The sequence below is a fragment of the Geotrypetes seraphini genome, chromosome 5 (genome assembly GCF_902459505.1).
Source record: "Geotrypetes seraphini chromosome 5, aGeoSer1.1, whole genome shotgun sequence".
Taxonomy (NCBI): domain Eukaryota; kingdom Metazoa; phylum Chordata; class Amphibia; order Gymnophiona; family Dermophiidae; genus Geotrypetes; species Geotrypetes seraphini.
Window position 1 is genome coordinate 245,319,460 of NC_047088.1, and position 21,748 is coordinate 245,341,207.

Genomic DNA, 21,748 nt, shown 5'->3' on the forward strand with positions numbered 1-21,748 from the left:
ACGCATTGCTGGAGGTTGTGGTAAGAGCGGATAGCGTAGCTGGTTTTAAGAAAGGTTTGGACAAGTTCCTGGAGGAAAAGCCCATAGTCTGTTATTGAGAGAGACATGGGGGAAGCCACTGCTTGTCCTGGATCGGTAGCATAGAATGTTGCTACTCCTTGAATTTTGGCCAGGTACTAGGGACCTGGATTGGCCACCATGAGAATGGACTACTGGGCTTGATGGTCTGACCCAGTAAGGCTATCTTATGTTCAATGCATGTCCCCCTGTACTGTGCAAAATATAAAGATAGCAGATGTAAATTTCCAAAAACTGACACATTCTAGCCCAGGGGTAGGGAACTCCAGTCCTCGAGAGCCGTATTCCAGTCCGGTTTTCCTTGTATAAAATGGATTTCCCCAATGAATATGCCTTGAAAGCAGTGCATGCAAATAGATCTCATGCATATTCATTGGGGAAATCCTGAAAACCCAACTGGAATACGGCTCTCGAGGATCGGAATTCCCTACCCCTGTTCTAGCCGCTACATAATCTAATTAGTAGTCTTATTTTTCAATTTAGAGTCGGGGCGAATTGCAACATGAACCACCCTACATTAAGGGGAGCACATACACTTAAACATTATTGCACAGAGAGATAAAATATCAGGAATAATATTTATCAAAAAAGTCGGTCTTTAAAATTTTACGAAAAATAATATACAAATTTAGGCTTCTTCTTTCTAAAAGGAAGACTGTTCTACGTATGAACTGCCTGATAAGAAAATGATCATACCAGTTATCTCTTTCTAACTCTAAAAAGTTGGAAACTGAAGTTTAATGCTACAGTTACTCCATGTAATAATAAAATTTGCTGGAATACATAAGAGATGTTAATTGTTTGGAGCATTACCATATAAAGTCTTATGTCCTAGACATGATACCTTAAACTTAATCCTGTATCTAAATGGAAGCTAGCGCAATTTGCGCAAAAGAGGTGAAGCCCTTTCTTTCATCAACACTACCATTATTTTTCCAATAACCGAAGTGAGGCCTACTGGCCTGTAGTTTCCCATTTCATCTCTGCGACCACTTTGTGAATAGGGACCACATCCGCTCTTCTCCAATCCCCAGACATTTGTTGAACAAATCTTAATAGGATTTGCCATAACCTCTCTGAGTTCCCTCAATATCCTGAGATGGATCCCGTCCAATCCCATTATTTTGTACACCTTCAATTTTTCAAGTTGTTCATAACTTTCTTCTGTGAATGGCATGGTATCTACTCCATTTTGTGTGTAACTTTTCCAGACAATCTGTCCTTCTCCAGGATCTTCTTCTGTGAACACAGAACAGAAGTATTTGTTTAGCATGTTTGCTTTTTACTCATCATTCTCCACATATCGATACATATCATCTTTTAGTCTCGCTATTCCATTTTTCATCTTCCTCCTTTCACTAATATATCTGAAGAAATTTTTGTCTCCCTTTTTTACATTTCTAGCCATTTGCTCTTCCGCTTGTACTTTTGCCAGACGTATCTCTCTCTTGACTTCTATCAGTTTCACCTGGTAGTCTTTTCTGTACACTTTTTGATTTTTTTTTTAAATTTCATGAATGCCATCTCTTTTGCCTTTATTTTCTCCACCACTAGTTTAGAGAAACATATCCCTTTTTCTCTTGCTCTTATTTATTTTCCTCACATAAAGGTCAGTATCCAATTTTATTGATCCTTTCAGCTTAGACCTTAGACCAGGGGTAGGGAACTCCAGTCCTCGAGAGCCGTATTCCAGTCGGGTTTTCAGGATTTCCTCAATGAATATGCTTTGAAAGCAGTGCATGCAAATAGATCTCATGCATATTCATTGGGGAAATCCTGAAAACCCGACTGGAATATGGCTCTCGAGGACCGGAGTTCCCTACCCCTGCCTTAGACTACTGTTTTTCCACTAACGGCTCTTTCTTTAGGTACGCTCCCATTTTACTAAAGTCTGTATGCTTTAAATCTAGGACTTTGAGTTTTGTGTGGCCACCCTCCACATTAGCTGTTATATCAAATCTAACCAAACCATTTGATAATTGCTGTTTCCCAGGTGGGCACCCTCTCGAATATTAGAGATACTCTCCCTGTTTGTGAAGACCAAATCTAGTATCGCTTTTTCCCTTGTGGGTTATCCCAGGACAAGCAGGCAGCATATTCTTTACGCATGGGTGACGTCACCGACGGAGCCCACGGTACGGACCTTTTTACTAGAAAGTTCTAGTTGGCCGCACCGCGCGTGCGCCTTCCCGCCCGACGGAGGAGAGCGTGGTCCCCAGTTTCTTCGTTTCCGCGGAGCGAAGAAGACGTGCGTTTTTCAACTCCGATTGAAATCCTCTTTTTGCCTTCCCGCTCGCGTTCTTTTTTCGTTTATTTACCTTCGGGTTCTTTTTTATTTCATTTTCAAAAAAAAAAAAAAAAAAAAAATTTTCTTTTTGTTTCGTTTTTTGTCTTTGCCCCGGCGGGGCCTGTTATCACGATCCAGGCCTCGGGGTTTGATTTTGCGGAGGCCGTGTTTCCATTCATGCCCCCGCAGCCCGGTTTTAAGAAGTGCCAGCGGTGTGCACGCCCGATCTCCCTCACTGACCCACACAATTGGTGTTTACAGTGTTTGGGACCGGAGCATCGGGCGGACTCGTGCACCCGCTGTGCCACTCTTAAAAACGCACTTTGAAGAATCGCCAAATCCAGCAAAGTCTGCTGTTCGGCACCGGCCCGACTATGGACTCGACTTCTTCAACTGCGGCACCATCGAAGTCGGCACCGACCACCTCGACATCGCCTGACATTACATCGGCGCCACCGGCGCCAGGTAAGCCGGCTAAGAAGCCTTCCACCCTTGAGCGCCCTCCCACCTCGGTGGCGACACTGGCTCTTTCGGCTCCACGCCGAACTAAAAAGCGCTCCGCTCCGATATCGGTGAGTGCCTCGTCATCGGCCTCCTCATCGCCGGAGCGTAGAGCGGCACCCATGGAACCAAAGCAGAAAAAAGTGGTTCCGGTGCCACCCCTGGATGACCGCATTGCGGCCATCCTTCAGGATAAGTTGCAGGAACAACTCCAAACGCAACTTAAACAGCTCTTGCCCTCTATCCTGGCACCGCTGCTTTCGGTACCAGACCGGCCCGAGCCCCACACCGTCCAACCGGTATCCACGCCATCGATACCTATGGACCCCTCCATGCCCATTCTCTCGGCACCGCATATCCATGCCCATGCCGAGGCCGTCGCTCTGACGACATCCGATCCTCCTCGGGACCGAGCGGAACACCGGTCTTCCCGCGAACCTGACCGGCACCGTTCTTCCCGGGACCGAGACAGACACAGGTCTTCATCCCCCGGTACCGTCTCGGTACGCTCAGGCAAGTCTCGGTCTAAAGCTCATCATACCGAGCCTTCCACTCCAGTCTCTCGGCACGCACACACCGATGTCAGAGACCCGGACCTCTGGGAGGAATCTCCCCTCGGTACCGAGGAGGATGCATCGTCGTCGGACGAAGAGCCCTCGGCCCCCGATACCACATCTAAACCTGAGCAATCTTCTTTTTCAAAATTCCTCAGGGAATTATCGGGGGCCTTATCTTTGCCTCTGGAATCTGATTCCAAGAAATCACAAGCTTTCCTGGAGGCATTAGATTTCGATCAACCCCCTAAGGAGTTCCTGAAGTTACCCGTGCATGACATCCTACGGGAAACTTTTTATAAAAATTGGGAAAATCCATTAACTGTCCCTGGGGCACCCCGTAAACTGGATAGCCTTTACAGGGTTATTCCAATCCCGGGATTTGATAAACCCCAGCTGCCCCATGAATCTCTCCTGGTTGAGTCCACTTTAAAAAAGACTCAAGGCTCCAGTGTATATGCCTCTACCCCTCCTGGCAGGGAGGGCAAAACTATGGACAAGTTTGGCAAGCGGCTCTACCAGAATGCCATGCTTGCCAACAGGGCAAACAATTACTCTTTCCACTTTTCATTCTACCTGAAACATCTGGTAATGCAACTCTCCGCCATGCAAAAGTACATGCCGGAGCACAAGATCCCACTATTCCAGCAGCACATCTCCAGCCTGCTTCAACTTAGAAAATTTATGGTACGCTCCATCTATGACTCCTTTGAGCTCACCTCTCGTGCATCTGCCATCGCTGTGGCCATGCGCCGCCTGGCCTGGCTCAGGGTCTCTGATCTGGATGTCAACCATCAGGACCGACTAGCCAACGCCCCATGTATGGGAGATGAATTGTTCGGAGAGTCTCTGGATACCACCACACAAAAACTCTCCGCCCATGAGACCAGATGGGATACTCTCATTAAACCAAAGAAGAAGGCACCTCCTGCTCGGCCTTACAAACCACAGTCTTCTTACCAGCGCAGGTTCTCCGCTAGGCCGCTTAACCCGCCTTCACAGCAACCTAGGCGGGCTCGCCAACAACACCACAACCAGGCTCGTGCACAGTCTAATCAACCTGCCAAGCCTCTTCCTCCTGCCAAACCTTCTCAGCCCTTTTGACTCCTCTCTCCAGGGCTTAGCCAGTCTTCCACCCTCATTGCCTCTCCCTCAACCAATCGGGGGCAGGCTCCACATTTTTCTCAGCCGTTGGGAGGTCATCACATCGGACCAGTGGGTCCTCAACATCATCCGCCACGGCTACTCTCTCAACTTCCAGACTCTTCCACCAGACAATCCTCCCGTAGAGTCTGCTTCTCTTTCAACTCAAACCCCCCTCCTCCTGAGGGAGGTCCAATCCCTCCTTCTCCTCAATGCCATCGAAGAAGTACCTCTGGAACAAAGGGGCCGGGGATTCTACTCCCGTTACTTTCTGGTTCCAAAAAAGACAGGAGACCTACGTCCCATTCTCGATCTCAGGGACCTCAACAAATGTCTTGTCAAGGAGAAGTTCAGAATGCTCTCCCTTGCCACGCTTTACCCTCATCTCTCTCAAAACGACTGGCTATGTTCCCTGGACCTCAAAGAGGCCTACACTCACATACCAATCAATCCAGCTTCACGTCGCTACCTAAGATTCCAGGTGCACCATCGCCATTATCAGTACAAAGTGCTACCTTTTGGCCTCGCTTCATCACCCAGGGTGTTCACCAAATGCCTCATTGTGGCGGCGGCCTTCCTCAGGTCTCACAACCTCCAGGTGTTTCCTTACTTGGACGATTGGTTGGTGAAAGCACCTACGTCTCCGCTTGTGCTACAAGCCACTCATCAGACCATCTCTCTCCTCCACCTCCTGGGGTTCGAGATCAACTACCCCAAGTCGCATCTGCTTCCCACGCAGCGCCTTCAGTTCATTGGAGCAGTTCTCGACACCACACTAATGAGGGCGTTTCTCCCCTCCGACCGCCAGCGGAACCTGCTCCGCCTGTGTCGTCAGGTGCTCCTTCATCACTCCATTTCTGCCAGACAGATGATGGTCCTCCTGGGCCACATGGCCTCGACGGTGCATGTGCTTCCCCTGGCACGACTCCACCTCAGGACACCTCAATGGACTCTGGCCAACCAATGGTCGCAGACCTCGAATCTTCTTTCTCATCCCATCTCTGTGACATCGTCTCTTCAGCAATCTCTACAATGGTGGTTGAACTCCTCAAATCTTTCCAGGGGCCTTCTTTTTCATCTGCCCCCGCATTCCATGACCATCACCACGGATGCCTCCCCTTATGCATGGGGAGCTCACCTGGGAGACCTACGCACCCAAGGTCTTTGGACCCCGCAGGAGCGTCTTCATCACATCAATTTCCTGGAACTACGAGCCATGTTCTATGCTCTCAAGGCCTTCCAGCACCTTCTTTGCCCTCAGGTTCTGCTCCTGTGCACGGACAACCAAGTTGCCATGTACTACATCAACAAACAGGGCGGCACCGGATCTCGCCTCCTTTGTCAGGAGGCTCTTCGCATTTGGACCTGGGCCACGGCCCGCAGTCTCTTCCTCAAGGCTGTCTACATCCAGGGCGAACAGAACTCCCTGGCCGACAATCTCAGCCGCATCCTTCAACTTCACGAGTGGACTTTGGATCCTCCCACGCTCCACTCCATCTTTGCTCGCTGGGGCACTCCGCAGGTGGACCTATTCGCAGCTCCTCACAACCATCAGCTGCCCCAGTTCTGCTCCAGACTCTTCTCTCCTCATCGTCTGGCCCCGGATGCATTCCTTCTCGACTGGACGGATCGGTTCCTCTATGCCTTTCCTCCTCTACCTCTGATGTTGCGGACTTTATCCAAACTCCGCAGGGACGGAGCCACCATGATCCTCATAGCTCCCCGGTGGCCTCGTCAACACTGGTTCTCCCTCCTGCTTCAGCTCAGCTCCAGGGATCCCATTCCTCTGCCTGTGTTTCCTACTCTACTTACACAGCAACATCAGTCTCTACTACATCCCAATCTGTCTTCGCTCCACCTGACAGCTTGGTTTCTCTCGGGCTGACCTCTTCAGGAAATCTGTCTCAGCCTGTCCGTCTCATTTTGGACGCCTCCAGGAAACCGACCACCCTCCAATGTTACCATCAGAAGTGGACCAGGTTCTCCTCTTGGTGTCTCCGTCATCATCACAATCCCACCTCCTTAGCGGTGGAAACTGTTCTGGACTACTTACTCTCCCTGTCCAACGCAGGCCTCAAGTCTACCTCAATCAGAGTCCATCTCAGTGCCATCACGGCATTTCATGAGCCTGTCCTAGGAAAACCTCTCACGGCTCACCCTCTGGTTTCTCGATTCATGAGGGGCCTCTTCAACATCAAACCACCTCTGAAGCCTCCTCCGGTCGTCTGGGACCTGAATGTGGTTTTATCTGCCCTCATGAAACCTCCCTTTGAGCCGCTTGCCACAACTTCGCTCAAATTTCTGACATGGAAGGTTCTTTTCCTCATTGCCATCACCTCTGCCAGGAGGGTTAGTGAGCTTCATGCACTGGTTGCCGATCCACCGTTCACTATTTTTCACCATGACAAGGTGGTTCTGTGCACCCATCCAAAGTTCCTTCCAAAGGTGGTCTCAGCTTTTCACCTCAACCAGTCCATTGTGTTGCCTGTTTTCTTTCCGAAACCTCATTCACATCCCGGAGAACAGGCATTGCACAGTCTTGACTGCAAGCGTGCCCTGGCTTACTATCTTGATCGTACAAGGGCTCACCGCTTGTCCCCTCAGCTCTTCCTGACCTTCGACCCAAATCGTTTGGGTCGACCGGTCTCTAAACGGACGCTATCCAACTGGCTTGCAGCTTGCATCGCGTTCTGTTACGCTCGGGCCGGTCTGTCACTAGACGGTGCTGTCACGGCCCACAGGGTAAGAGCTATGGCCGCTTCTGTTGCTTTCCTCCGTTCCACACCCATTGAGGAAATCTGCAAGGCGGCCACCTGGTCCTCAGTTCACACATTCACTACTCACTACTGTCTGGATGCTTTCTCCAGACGGGATGGGCACTTCGGCCAATCTGTACTTCAGAATTTATTTTCATAATGGCCAACCATCCCTCCTCCCTCTTTGTTAGCTTGGAGGTCACCCATGCGTAAAGAATATGCTGCCTGCTTGTCCTGGGATAAAGCACAGTTACTTACCGTAACAGGTGTTATCCAGGGACAGCAGGCAGATATTCTTACGTCCCACCCTCCTCCCCGGGTTGGCTTCTTAGCTGGCTTATACTAACTGGGGACCACGCTCTCCTCCGTCGGGCGGGAAGGCACTCGCGCATGCGCGGTGCGGCCAACTAGAACTTTCTAGTAAAAAGGTCCGTACCGTGGGCTCCGTCGGTGACGTCACCCATGCGTAAAGAATATCTGCCTGCTGTCCCTGGATAACACCTGTTACGGTAAGTAACTGTGCTTTCCCTCACCATTTGTCTGAGCAGAGCCTCTTGAAAGGAATCCACAGTCTCCCTACTTCTTTTCGATTCTGCAGATGGAACTTTCCAGTCCGCATCTGGCAGATTGAAGTAACCCAACAGCAGTACCTCCTCTTTCTTTCCTAACTTTTGGATATCTGCAATCGGATCTTCATCAATTTGCTGTAATTGAGTTGAAGATCTGTAGACCACACCCAAATAGATGGAAGTTTCATCTTCTCTTTTCAGAGCAATCCATATCGCTGCTTCTTCTCCCCAGGTCCTCTGCATTTCAGTCGCTTGGATATCAATCTTTACATAGAGAGTTGCTCCTCCACCTTTTTGACCATCTCCTTCCTAAAAAGATTATGTCCGGGTATGTTTGCATCCTATCCATGGTAGTCACTGAACCATGTCCCTGTGATAGCAACAATATCCAGATCTGCCTCTAACATCAGGGCTTGCAGATCATGAACTTTGTTGCTTAGACTGCAAGCATTTGTGGTCATTGCTTTCCAGCTATCTTACAGTTGTAAACTCTTTTTTTGTATAGGTTTATGTTTAGTTTCACTTCCTGTTACATTGCTAAGAAGTGAGTTGTTAATATTGTTTACATTGTTATCTTTACTACCATCACATCTTGTCTTTTGCTGGGGGTGGCCTCCATAATTATATTTCATATATACGCCACCCCCACCATCTAGTTTAAACGTCTAGAAACATATTGTCTAAATTTCTCAGCAAGGATTCTTTTTCCTGCTATTCTAACTGTATCCCTTCCCCCCCAATCCAGCATCTTCTCTATCTCTTCCCTCTTCCATCCAGCATCCACCTTTTTTCTTTATCCTGTTCCACCAGTATTTGTCCTCCCCCCTCTTCTGTCCAGCATCTGCCCCTTCTCTCTACCCCTGCTTCCATCCAGCGTCTGCTCCCTCTCTCTACCCCTGCTTCCATCCAGCGTCTGCTCCCTCTCTCTCTCTTCCCTGCTTCCATCTATTGTCTGCCCCTCTTCTCCCAATCACCATGTGTCCCTCTACCTCCCCCAATTCCTTTGGTATGTGCCCCTCTACCTCACTTCCATCCAATGTGTCCCTCTTCCCACTTCCTTCCAGCATATGCTCCTCTGTTTTCCCCACTTCCATCTGGTATGTGCCCCTCCTCCCCACTTTCATCCAATATGCTTCCACTTCTTCCAATGTCCACTTCTTCCAATGTGCCCTTCTGATCTCCCCACTTCCTTCCAGTATGTGCCCCTCTAGCCCTCAACGAATCCTGTATGCTCCTGTGTCTCCCCACTTAAGGCATTTGACTCCTTCCCACCACAGCCACAACCGCTGCTTCCTCAAACCAACAGCAGCAGCAGAACCCTCCACAAACAGCGCAGGGTTGCACTTATCTGTGATTGCTGGCTCCACCCCAGAACAAGAAATGACGTTGAGGGGTGGGGTCGGCAGCCACGGATAAGTGCAGTGTGATCCATCAGTTTGCATTTTATTTTGTTGCTGCTGCTTTGGGAAAGGTAGCAGCAGATGGAGGCAGTGAGACATAGAAGCTACAGTTTGGCATGATGGCTACGTGGCTAGCCAGTTCGACTGCATGGCCTCTTATCAGTCGGTGCATGGCCTGGAAGCTTACAGGGAACATTGTACTGGACATACAATTGCATTTGGACAGTTTTCTTGGCACAGAAAAAAGTAGGTGCGATGACTAACCAGCTTATAAAGACGTATTGATGTAAATTCTATATATGGTGCCTAAAAAACTGGTGCTGAAAAATAATGCTTAGTGTTAGGCACAGTTTATAGACTAGCGCTTATGCCCAGGAATTGCACCTAACTTTAAGTGGGTCAACTTACACCAACTTAAACATGGTACAAATAGTTGCATGTAAATTAGGCACAGATCACCCTTATTCTACAATTATGTGCATAAATTCTAGGCAAGCCCCTGATCCACCTATGACCCTCATTTCCTCACCCCGTTTTTTACTCAAGTGTACAATTTGGGTATAGATCCCACTCCTAAATTTACACGTGCAACTTTAAATCCAATTAGTGCTAATAATTGCTTATTAGGAGGCCAATTATCAGCTTTAATTGGCTTGTTCAGTTAAGTTGCATCCATAAATTGGGTGCACAACCCAAAGCGCCATTTATAGAATTTACTCCTTTATGCAGAGCAAACCCAAGATGGAGAGAGAAAAATGAGATCATCTGCAACTGGATAGGTGCAAGGATTCTCAGCACCAATTAGAGACTAGACACTGGTTGCCAAGCATATCACGCTTATGTTGTGTAATATACAAATGTCTGTAGGAGTGTGGTTGATCACTTTTGGTCACCTATTCAATGCTTCATACGATTCCTTAATTATCATTCACAGTATGCAGACATATCTGTCTGTTGGTTATGAGGCTACAAATCTCGAGGTCGGGGCACATCTTTTCCCAGTTTATTCCTATAATTTATGCACCAGGATTTTAAATCTGTGTCTTCTTGCTGTGTTTTAACAGCTTTGCAGCGTCTATTGATGACATTTTAGAAGAAGAGGAACACTATGCAGATCAGCTGAAAGAATATCTTTTCTATGCTGAAGCTCTGCGGTAAGTGTAAAGATGGTATTTCCAGCAGTTTTCGTTCCTCTCCTTGTTTCCATCAGAAGAAAGATAGAAAAGTTGACCTGTGATACTCAATTTCTTTATTATGATAAAGACTCGACACGTAGGTTCACTTTTTCTGTCCCTACCGTGTGAAGGTAGGATCTCCTCTTTTTCATATGACATCCATATTTATGATGACAAGACAAAGTTAGACAAGTTCCTGCTGAACAAGGACGTACCCTGTAGGGCTAGTCTCAGTCTCAGTTAGGGCGCTGGTGTTTGACCAGAGGGCCATTGCATGAGCGGACTGCTGGGCATGATGGACCGCTGGTCTGACCCAATCATTTGAAGTTTTTGTATAAGTTACATAGTTTTGCTTTTATTTGATTATTGTTCAAGAGTGTCTTATACTTCTTCAATACCTGTACAATAATAAATACTGTATACCTACTTTTGGCCCACCCTGTATAAGTGTGCATTTAATCTGTTGTGCTCGTATTCTATAAAGAAAACTAGCTCCCTATTTTTCTTAGGTACTCTTTTGTAGAAATTCCATGCTTATGTGCAGGTAAAAGTACATTCCAGAGGCTACACGCTTGAACTGAGCGGAGGTGTTAAGAAGGGGAGGAGAGAACAAGATTAGGACAAGAATTGCAACAATACATGTACTTTTGTTTTTCCAAAAGTACACATTTTATTCAGAAAAAGTAGCCACAATAAACGGAGTTGCAAATGTCTGTGGTTACTTTTACATATACATTTGCTTTAAGTCACCTAAGGAAAAATGTACCCATAGAGTTCATAGCAGTGCAGATAGTATGCCCTCTAACTAGCCATTAAAAACATTTTCCCAGTTCAAATTTTAAAGAAAAATGAACATTTGTCATCCAGCTTCTAAAAGTACAGAAACACCACTTATCTTGGCTGGAGATTTAAATCAGGTACTTATCACAGAATTCATTAGGATTTTTTTAGGATTTTATATACCACCTATCAAGGTTATCTAAGTGGTTTTACAATCGGGTACTCAAGCATTTTCCCTATGTGTCCCAGTGGGCTCACAATCTATCTAACGTACCTGGGGCTATGGAGGATTGAGTGACTTGCCCAGGGACACAAGGAGCAGCGTGGGGTTTGAACCCACCACCCCAGGGTGCTGAGGCTGTAGCTTCAACCACTGCCTGGAGGTAGAGATCCCGGCACTCCTATTCGTGGCGTACCATTTTTTGTGCCGGTCCTTGGAATTGGTGGACCTATGGAAGCTCCTACACCCGATGGAGCATGACTACACGCACCAATCTAGAATGCATAATACTGTCTCAAGACTAGATTACATATTAATGTTGGGGTCACTTTTCTCAGGTGGAGGAGGTGACGATTGCCCCCATGGAGTGTCAGATCACTGTTTAATATGGGTGGACATATCTTTTGAGGATAAAAGAATAGAAGATAACTGTTGGAGGTTCCCAGCCTATTTGAGTGAATACATTGTTTTTACTACAGAATTACAGAAAAAAATGGGATAAGTGCTTACAATTTAATGCCCAGCACTTCCAGGATCCTGTGCTATTTTGGGAGACTGCCAAAGCAGTTCCAAGAGGTGAAATAATTGCATAGTCTTGATATCTGAAACATCCCACACCAGAGTTTATACAGTGTTGAATTTGTTGATTCATGAACACACTAAAAAATTATCGTAAATACAAATATCGTTATGGGAACAAAACAGGGAAACTGTTAGCTACAATAACAAAGAACTAGCAGGAGTCTAGACATTTAGCACATTTAAAAAGGAAATCAAGAAGAATGACTGATCCAACCCAAAGAGATAGCAGAAACGTTTTAACATCACTTTACTACCTTTTACTCCAGCCTGGACCCCTACATGGGAACAGATATTATTGTTTACCTGGAGGATAGGAGCATGCCAAAACTCACTGACATGCAACATATGACATTGAACAAACCCATCCAAGGTAAAGAGATACAGAAAGCAATACAGGCTTTGAAACCTTGCATGGCTCCTGGACCCAATGGATTCTTTCCTGAATTTTATAAAATACTCTGTTTATCAATTTGTGGCTTACCCTTGCAAAATGAGGTTCAAGAATGTTGGGATGGCTCATTTCCCTTAGAGTGGATGCAGCACTATGTAGTATATTTGGGGATGAAACTGCCTGAAGATCTGTTTCAACTTTACAAATTAAATGTGGAGCCTTTACTGGCTTAAATCACCCAACAATTGAACCTATGGCGCTCATACTCATTGTCCATACTAGGCAGAATAGCCTTACATAATATGATGGTTATACTTACTTCAAATGCTTCAACGAAAACGTAAAAGTCAACATGGAAAATCTTTGTTGGCTTATTTATGGGGGGTGACCCAGAATACCTCTGTCAACTTTAATGTTACCCGAGGAATACCCGAGAAAAATAAGAAAATTCTTCAACAAAGATCAATACAAGATATTAGTACAATCCCTAGTACTGAGTATTGTAGACTACTGTAACAGCCTATACCTAACATGCCCAAATTACATGATAAAACAACTGCAGACAGTTCAGAACACGGCCCTCAGAATCATCTACTCACTGGGCAAATACGACCACATCACCAAAGCATACTTAGACTCACACTGGCTACCAATAAAAGCAAGATCTCAGTTCAAATTCTACTGTCTACTATACAAGGTAATACATGGAACAGCACCCAGCTACCTAAACAACAGACTACACCGTAACCTCTCACACAGATCAAGGAGAACCCAGAGCCTATTCACTCACCCCCCTCTCAAAGGAACACGACGAAAGAAACTATATGACAGCCTTTTAGCGACACAGGCAGCAAAGATCGATACTACCATCACCAATCTACTGACCAAATCAATAGACATTAAAGCATTCCGAAAAGAAATCAAAACTCATCTCTTCAAAAAACACTTCCCATCATCATAACCTCACAAAAGTTTAAGATAATGCTCTCATGACTACCCAAACACCACCACCAGCAACACCCAAATCCGAACAGTATTATCTCTACTCGTCTAAACAACAGAATCCGGACAATATTATCTCTATTCGTCTAAACAACCTATCACTATCTACTATCTACTACCAATTTATCCTGGAAAAGTCCAGAACAACAATTGTAACTTAACGCATTCTTGTTTATATGTACTGCAATGCTACTGGAAATGTCCAGTCTTCTAACATGTAATCCGCTTAGAACCGCAAGGCACAAGCGGAATAGAAATCACTTATGTAATGTAATGTAATGTAATGTAATAGGGGGACTTAGGATTGTTGAATATTAGGCGTTTTATTTTACCATGTCAAATACAACATGTAAATGATTGGTTCTATAACACTACATACTTTTCTACAAGTTGCCAAGTGTTCTTCCTATTTACTGTATCACTTTAGTTACTTATTCCATGTTACAAAGATAACACAGTTATGGTTAATGCACGGTGATATTTTAACGCCAGCCATGAGATTAACGTGGAAATGTGTGTGTAAAATGTTGGGTATAACCTTTAATGTAACTCCTTGTTTACCAGTAGTGGGGAATGGAGACTTATATGAGCCAAGTGGCCTTTTGGGGCTGGGCACAGAAGGATTTAATATTCATTTCTCAGGTAGTGTCCGAGGAAGGGACAATGAAAACATTTGCAACTTTGCAAGTCTTCTGGCTTGTCGCCTAGAGACTGGTATCTTTACATGAACTCAATTACTTATAATACCTTCCAGAACAAGCATTGGCTGAAGAAAAACTATTAGAAGCCTTATGTCTCAGCTCAAATACAAATCCCATTGAAATTTCATCACAAACTTTTGCAAGAGATAGCTGGGGATTTGAACTATGCTTCAGTGGCCTGCAAGACCTACGGGTTCCCATTACCGCAGAGATGATTAAAAAGGGAATAATACAGGGTGGCAACCTCATGCTCCAAGCCACAGAAAAACACAGGAATTATAAATTTATTGTACAAGCCTATTACACTCCAAATAGGACACTTAAAGCAAAACTGTGTACACGGCCATTAAGCTTATCCATATCCATTAAGCTAAACGATATGACCACATGACCCCTTTACTCCGAAAAGGACACTGGCTACCCATCTCTCATCGGATCACCTACAAACTGCTTCTCACCTTTAAAACTAGACTCACAACCCCTCTCCCCCCCCAAAAAAAAAAAAAAATTTTCCAGCTTTCATCGATAAATGTATAATTCCTTATTCCTCTTCTAGAAATTTGTGATCCAAGTCTCAAAATCTTCTTGCAGCCCCCTCCATTCGTGAAATCTTTTATGACATTACACATAAATCAATATTCTCTGTTATGGCTCCTACACTATGGAACACAATGCCAACTGTATTCAGACAAGAGTCATCCTTATTTTTATTTAAGTCCAAACTCAAAACCTTCCTATTTCAAGATGTATTCAACGAGGGTTAATACGTTATGATAAAAATTTGAAGTGACTCCCTCCCCCTCCCTCTTTCTTCTTGACTTTATTGCAACTTTTTTCCCTTCCCCATTCTCCCTATATGTTTGTCAAGTCTGTCTTTTCCCCCTTAAATATTTTAGATTATATTTTGTTTTTAACTTTTATTGTATTTAACTATTGTAAGCTGTCTAAATACTAGTGATGGATGGTATAACAAGAAATAAATAAACTTGGAAACTTGTATTAAGTGTCTAACATCACATGCTACTTTGGAATTGCCCTCAAATTTCTTCATTCTGGACACAGCTCAGTTCTGGAACTGTTCCCCAGATGCATCTGCAAGGAGTCTAAGGCTCTGATTGGCCTGGATGCCTAAGGCCCCTCCCATAGGAGGGACCTTAAACAACATGGGCCAATCAGAGCTTCAGACCCCTCATCGGTGCCTCATAGATTGCACTGGGGCGAGGAAGGCCTATTTTGAAGAGGCAGGCCAGCTGGCCGGAGGGAGTAGGCATCCCTCAGGTCAGCCATCTAAATCAAGGTAAGGGGGAGAGGGTACGAGGCGTCGGAGGTGGGGGGGGGTTGTGTGGCAGCGGGAGAGAGTGGGCATCTCTCCCGCTACGTGGGGGGGGGGGGTCACTTGGCATCGGGAGACAGTGGGCATCTCTCCTGCTGCTGGGGTTTTAAACAATGTTGCCGGGGTTTTGAACAGTGCTGTAACTGTATCGGCACCCCTTAACCAGTAACTGATTTTTGTTGCCAAAAGCCGACACTACTCTTGAAGAATGGCTTGGTAATTTTAAAGAATCCACCAGAATGCTCTTTTTAATGTTGAAGAATCCATTTGCATGGCACTGTCAGAGACTGCTTGAAAGCTTGCTAAAGACAGAGCTAGCTGTTTTGATAATTGCCGCTAAAATGCATGCAGGCTAAACCGTTGGAAACCAGTTTAGTGATTGCATTAAAGTTTTGAGAATCTGGCCCTTAGACTAAAAAAAAAAACAAAACCCCACAAAACTTTAGATTGTCAGTGCTGGCTACCTTTTTGTAATACCCTGATTCCAGCCTGTAGTAGAATTTTAAATTGGGAAGCTGTTTTACTAGCCAGGGTACTATGCAATTCTAATGTGATATTGTATGCAGAGAGGGAGGGGAGTGAGACTGAACCCTGTCTACTGTATATACACTGTTTAATATGCATTTCTGTATATTTATAAATGTTAAAAAAGGATTTAAACATAGAATTACAGGAACTTCATCAGACTAATTTTGTCCTCTGTATGGTGCTATAGTTTTGAAACTTCAAATATGCTGCCTTTCTAGTTTGTTTAAAAAATGCTATATATCAAAACCCACAATAGAAACTGCTATCTAAATGAAATGTATTTGCCAAAATCATGCTTTAACATACTTTGACTCTGGAAGTCGGCTTGTAAGTTATGAAAAGATGGATATGATATTAATAGATTGCATATGTAGCAAGGTTTTTGACCTGTAATTGATGGGCAGATTCAAGAAGTGGTTTGTAGAGATCACAATTTTTTGGGGGGTTGGGGGGGGATCAGCAGTTTCCTCTTGCTCCTTAGGGTTTTCAGCTTAATCAGAACCAGCCGTTCCTATCATATGGTTGTCAGGAGTCTTCATTTTGCAACTTCCCAAGTTTTTAGCCATGCTTTTCAGCACCCCCTTCCTCTCTAGCAGTGACAGCTTTTTGGCTGGGAGTTGCAAAACATGGTATGTGTGTATTGTGAGTCTGGCCCTAGGATACTCTTTCATTCTATAGTTACTTGTGTCCTTCAGGGTGCTATTAATAAAAACTAGCTTTGTAGTAAAGACGTAGCTTGAGAAGTCTCCAGTAGTGCCATTCAAACCATGCTACCATAAAATTAGAAGACACCCTTCTAGTATGGCTGCCTTTTTAAGGTTATACTAGCCTTAAAATATTCACATGATACCCAATTAGCCCAGGAAAATGTTTCTTTGTTTATTTCAGTGTTTCTTTGTTTATTTCGGTGACCTTTCTTTGAAAAGGTGTTTCTGTTGCAAAGATATAAGATTCTGTATTGTAGCTGTTCCTTCCCTTTAGTTACAATCTTTGCAGAAGGGTGTCACTCAAATCTTCTAATTCCTCCTCTTCAGCACTGGAGAAAAGCTCCCCCTTCAGTTAGTATCAAAGCCATCAAACGCCATTTACCTCCTTCCTGTTATGTCTTTTATTACTGTGCTACTTGATTGCTTTTGTACAACCTGATGGGTCAGGAACAGCTCCCTGGGAAGGTGGTGAAGTTGGAAAACATGATTGACAGTTTTTTGCAAGCAACTTTCTAGTTCAGATACAGACCCTAGCGTTCAGGACCACTGGACACATCTACAAGAAAGAAGATTACCAAGGTAAGAACCTAATCTTTCTGTATATCCAATCTTTCAATATTTGTGATTTCAGGGCAGTGTGCAGGAAACATGAGCTTATGCAGTATGATTTGGAAATGGCAGCTCTGGATCTGGCGGCTAAGAAACAGCAATGTGAGGAGCTGGCAACAGGGGTAGGTTTCTCTCTCTTTTTTTCTTATTTGAACTCATCCAGGTCCCAGGTTTTAGAGAACCAGGCTACTTAAAGGGACACATAAATGGCATTTAACATGTAGCTTGCTGTCACTGCTCTGAGGTAAAGCAGCGTTGGAGCTGTAGGTGGTCCCTGTAGTGACTCTGAGTAATTTATAGAGGACAATTTATGGTGTTTGTACAGGCCAGGTTTTATGAAGTACTTAGCAATCGGATGTAAATATGGAACTACAATCTTTGCTAAAGGCTGTATAAAAAGTTAAATAGGCATGACATGGAATAGTGATGCTGATTAGTGCTGCCCGATTCACGATTCGAATCAATTCACCGATTCAAATCAGGTGAATTGATTCGAATCGATTCAATAAAAAAAAAATAAAAATCGGCCTACCAATTCGATGACCGACCCTTCCTTCATGCCTTCCTAAAGCAGGAGCGACAGCGCTGCCTCTTGCTAGCTGTCCGGGACACAGTCTCCTGTCTCCGTTAAGGCGCAATCTACTAGAACTATGATTTCTTTGTGGGCTGAAGCTAGTGTGGTCTCTCCTGAGGAGATCTGCAGGGCGGCAATGTGGTCCTCCTTGCACCCATTTGCCAAGTTGTATAGTGTGAATGTAGCGGTGAAACAGGACTCTGCCTTTTGGGTTCTCGGTTTTGCAGACCAGCGTAGTTAGCCAACCCTAGCTTTTAGGGTCTGCTTTGGTACATCCCACTTATCTAGAATGTCTCACCTATTGCACTGGAAAAGATTACCATATTTCCCCATGTATAGGCTGCCCTCTTTATAGGCCACAGGAAATGCCGATGTAGGTTTTAAAACTCTTAGATAAGCTGTCCCATGTTACTAGTCGCGGCTTATCTAAGCGTTTTAAAATCTAAAACTGCCTATACAATGGAGCGGCCTATACATCCCTCCCCCCCAGTAAATACCTTCGCCGACTGCCTCCTGCCTCCTCGTGGCCAGTGGTGCAGGGCAGGAGCATTCTTTTCAGCATCCAGCTGGCGCCGCATTGTTTCTTCAATGCCTGCGTCAATTCTCGTGGGACTTGCAAGTCCCGCAAGAACTGGCGCAGGCATTGAAGCAGCGCGGGGCCGGCTGGATGCTGAAAAGATTGCTCCTTCCCTGCATCACTGGCCGTGATAAGGCAGCCGACAGCCATCCAGGAGGGAGCTGCAGGTACGGGAGACTCTGCAGCTGATCTTCCAATGGAGCAGCTTATCTACAATGTCTTTAGATAGGCCACCCCATATAAGGAAGCCACACCCACTGCAGGGAATTGTAAAACCCATGTATAGGCCGCGGCCTATACATGGGAAAATATGATATGTACTTACCCTGAGATAAGCTCTTTTCCAGTAGATAGGTAAGACATTCTAGACTCCTGCCCTGTCCTTCCTGTGCCTGCATACTGTCTGTTTCTGGTTCTCCATGTTTATTCTTGGATGTCAGTCAACCCTTGGTGTGGGCAGAATCTGTATTTATGTTACTGTTTTCTGCAGGGGTCATTTCTGAGCTCCTTTGATGCATTATTTGATGCAAACTTCTTGAGCAGAACATTTGTTTATGGACTTCATTGCCATGGGTGTCTCTACTTCATATTTCTAAGGTGGATCTTGGTGCTTGGATACTAACTAGAGGTGGAGCCAAAGTGCACACTGAAGTAGAGCAGAGTCAGAGAAAAATTCCAGATTGGATTTCTTCTGCATATGGCATGCGGCCATTGGGACACAACCCACTTGTTTAGAATGTCTCACCTATCTACTGGAAAAGAGCTTAAGTACATAACCTCCTTTTCTGGTCACCCATTTAACATTGGTACTACACAATTTTATACAATTTGGTGTATTTTATTTATTATTTTTCACACTTTTTACCATTTACTAGCCTCTAAAAAAGAGTCTCCTCTTTTAGTTCTCCTTAGTTGTTTTACTATTTTGTAGGCTAAGTTAGCTGGCAGTGTGATTGGAGTGTTGATTTTATCAAGGTCCCTTGGTTATTAAGGTAATAATTATTTGTATTCACATATATAGTTTTAATTCAGTGGTCTCCAACTTGCGACCCGAGGGCCGCATGCGGCCCGCCAGGTACTATTTTGAGGCCCTCAGTATGTTTATCATAATCACTAAAGTAAAATAAAACAGTTTCTTGATCATATGTCTCTTTAGCTATAAATTACAATATTATTATTAAGACTTAGCCAAAAGGAAAGATTTATAAACTACAGAGTTTTACCTCATGCAAAATTGTAATTTCTTTAATAAGACATTAACTATTTTTTTCTGCGGCCCTCCAAGTACCCATCAATACAAAATGTGGCCCTGCAAAGGGTTTGAGTTTGAGACCACTGTTTTAATTGGAACTCCCATTACCCTCCCTTTTATTTTATGGTTCTTGCAATGGTCACTTCTGCTACTAGGATATTTCTATTTGACATTCAGATTATGATTAGATTGTGTGAGTGCACTGAAATATGTCAAGCTTTGCCATGAATTGAAACTTGACTGGACTTTTCTGAGCTTCACATGGCTTTAGTTCCTCAATGGACTGATATGTTTTATTTTAATTAAAGTTCATTTCTTTAAAATGAAAATATTTTGGTCACCATTAGCCTGGGATCCCTCTGCTTTTTCTTACCTGCATTGATCTTTATGGCTGAACTTTTCTTCTTTTTGTGCTAATCCTTAACCAGCTGATATATTTTAGCAAATAAAACAATTGTAGCTTTTGTAATGTCACTTGAACAACCATAGAAGAGTTTTATAAAGTATACATCATGTATTAATACTCATCTCTGTTTACTTCTAGACTGTGCGGACCTTCTCTTTGAAAGGAATGACCAGCAAGTTGTTTGGACAGGAAACTCAAGAGCAAAGAGAAGCAAAGATAAAATCATTAGAAGAACAGATAGAAGAAGAAGAAGAAGAGTTGAAGGCTAAAAATGTGGAAAGCAGGTACAATTGTTGCTGCATTTTCAGCAGGATTGGTTTCACTAAATACTGAAATATTTTACACTGCTTTATATGTCGGTGGTTTGAAAAGTTCGGTAAAAAAACCAAGTATTTTTCCCCATTTTTCCTTTTGTTTAATATGTTTTGTCAGGTTAGTCTTATTCATTTGTTTTGTTTCCCCCAGAAATTTGTAATTTTACTGTTTTATACATCGCTTAGAATTTTGAATAAGCGATTAATCAAATTTATAATAAACTTGAAACTTGATTTTTAAAAACAGTTCTATTTCTCAACAAAGCCTCCATCAAGGACTATTCACTTAGTCCAGTAAGTGTCCAGTTTTTCTATCCCGTTGGAAAAATAGATTTTGTCAAATTAAAAAAAAATATTTAACTTGCTTTTTTTACTGATCTTTTCAAACTGCACTTGTAATTCATTGTAGGGAAATACTGTCTAGGCAATGCCACATAGTTTGAATATTTATTTATTTATTTCTTCCATTTGTGCATCGCGTACCTAAACAAGCTCTTATATAATAGTGATGCTAAAGTTGTTTAACCTCATGCTTGTAATGTACCGTATTTTTCGCTCCATAAGACCATAAGACTCACCCACCTCTAGAGGAGGAAAAAACAAGAAAAAAAATTCTGAACCAAATGGTGTGCCCTGTACCCTGTTCCCCCTTTGGTGGTCTAATGGTAGGCCATGACAGGATACAGGGCACATCTAGTGGTGGGCACGTCTAATGGTAGGCACATGTAGTGGCTGCCAGCCCCAAGCCAGCCAGCTAGCCCACTATCCAGCCCTCCCGTATCTTTTAAAATCCTGCCTACCTATCCTCTGCTCATGGGTCTGTTGGCTCCATCCCACCCCCTTGCTCGTGGGCCCAGCAGCTCCAGCCAGCTTCCCTCCCTCCGTGCTGCGGCACCTACCTTGCAGTCGGTGATCGCAGCTTTTGCTGTGCCGGAATCCTCCTTATTTCCTGGCCAGTGGCGCATAGATCAGGAGCGCGGACGTCAGGAGAAAGCTTTACACACTCCCGCTCGGCCCTGTGCTGCTTTCCGAATGGCTGCCATAGGTTCTCGGGACTAGAGATCTGCAAGGGAACGAGGATCGTGGGAATACCGCGGGAATCCCCCCTAACCCACGGGACTCCCACGGGGACCCCCCTCTGGCTCACGGGACTCCCACAGAGACCCCCTTCTAGCCAACGGGACTCCCACGGGGATGGAAGGCTTTGGAAGCAGGGTTCGTCCATATAATATAATGGACACGTCAGCCTTAGTAAAAGAGGGGGTTTATAAGTTAATTACCTGAACAGAAAACAAAAAAAGGATTCCAC

General features: G+C 44.5%; 1 protein-coding gene across 7 annotated transcripts in view; it reads left to right on the forward strand.

Moving 5' to 3' along the window:
• Nucleotides 1-21,748, forward strand: part of SNX4 (sorting nexin 4) — a 167,484-nt gene that overhangs the window by 128,145 nt on the left and 17,591 nt on the right. For all 7 annotated transcript variants that reach the window (XM_033946750.1, XM_033946749.1, XM_033946751.1 and 4 more), the window contains 3 exons: nt 10,353-10,442; nt 17,339-17,438; nt 20,264-20,409. In XM_033946750.1, coding sequence (XP_033802641.1) covers nt 10,353-10,442; nt 17,339-17,438; nt 20,264-20,409 — 336 coding nt within the window. The remainder of the gene's footprint in view (nt 1-10,352; nt 10,443-17,338; nt 17,439-20,263; nt 20,410-21,748) is intronic.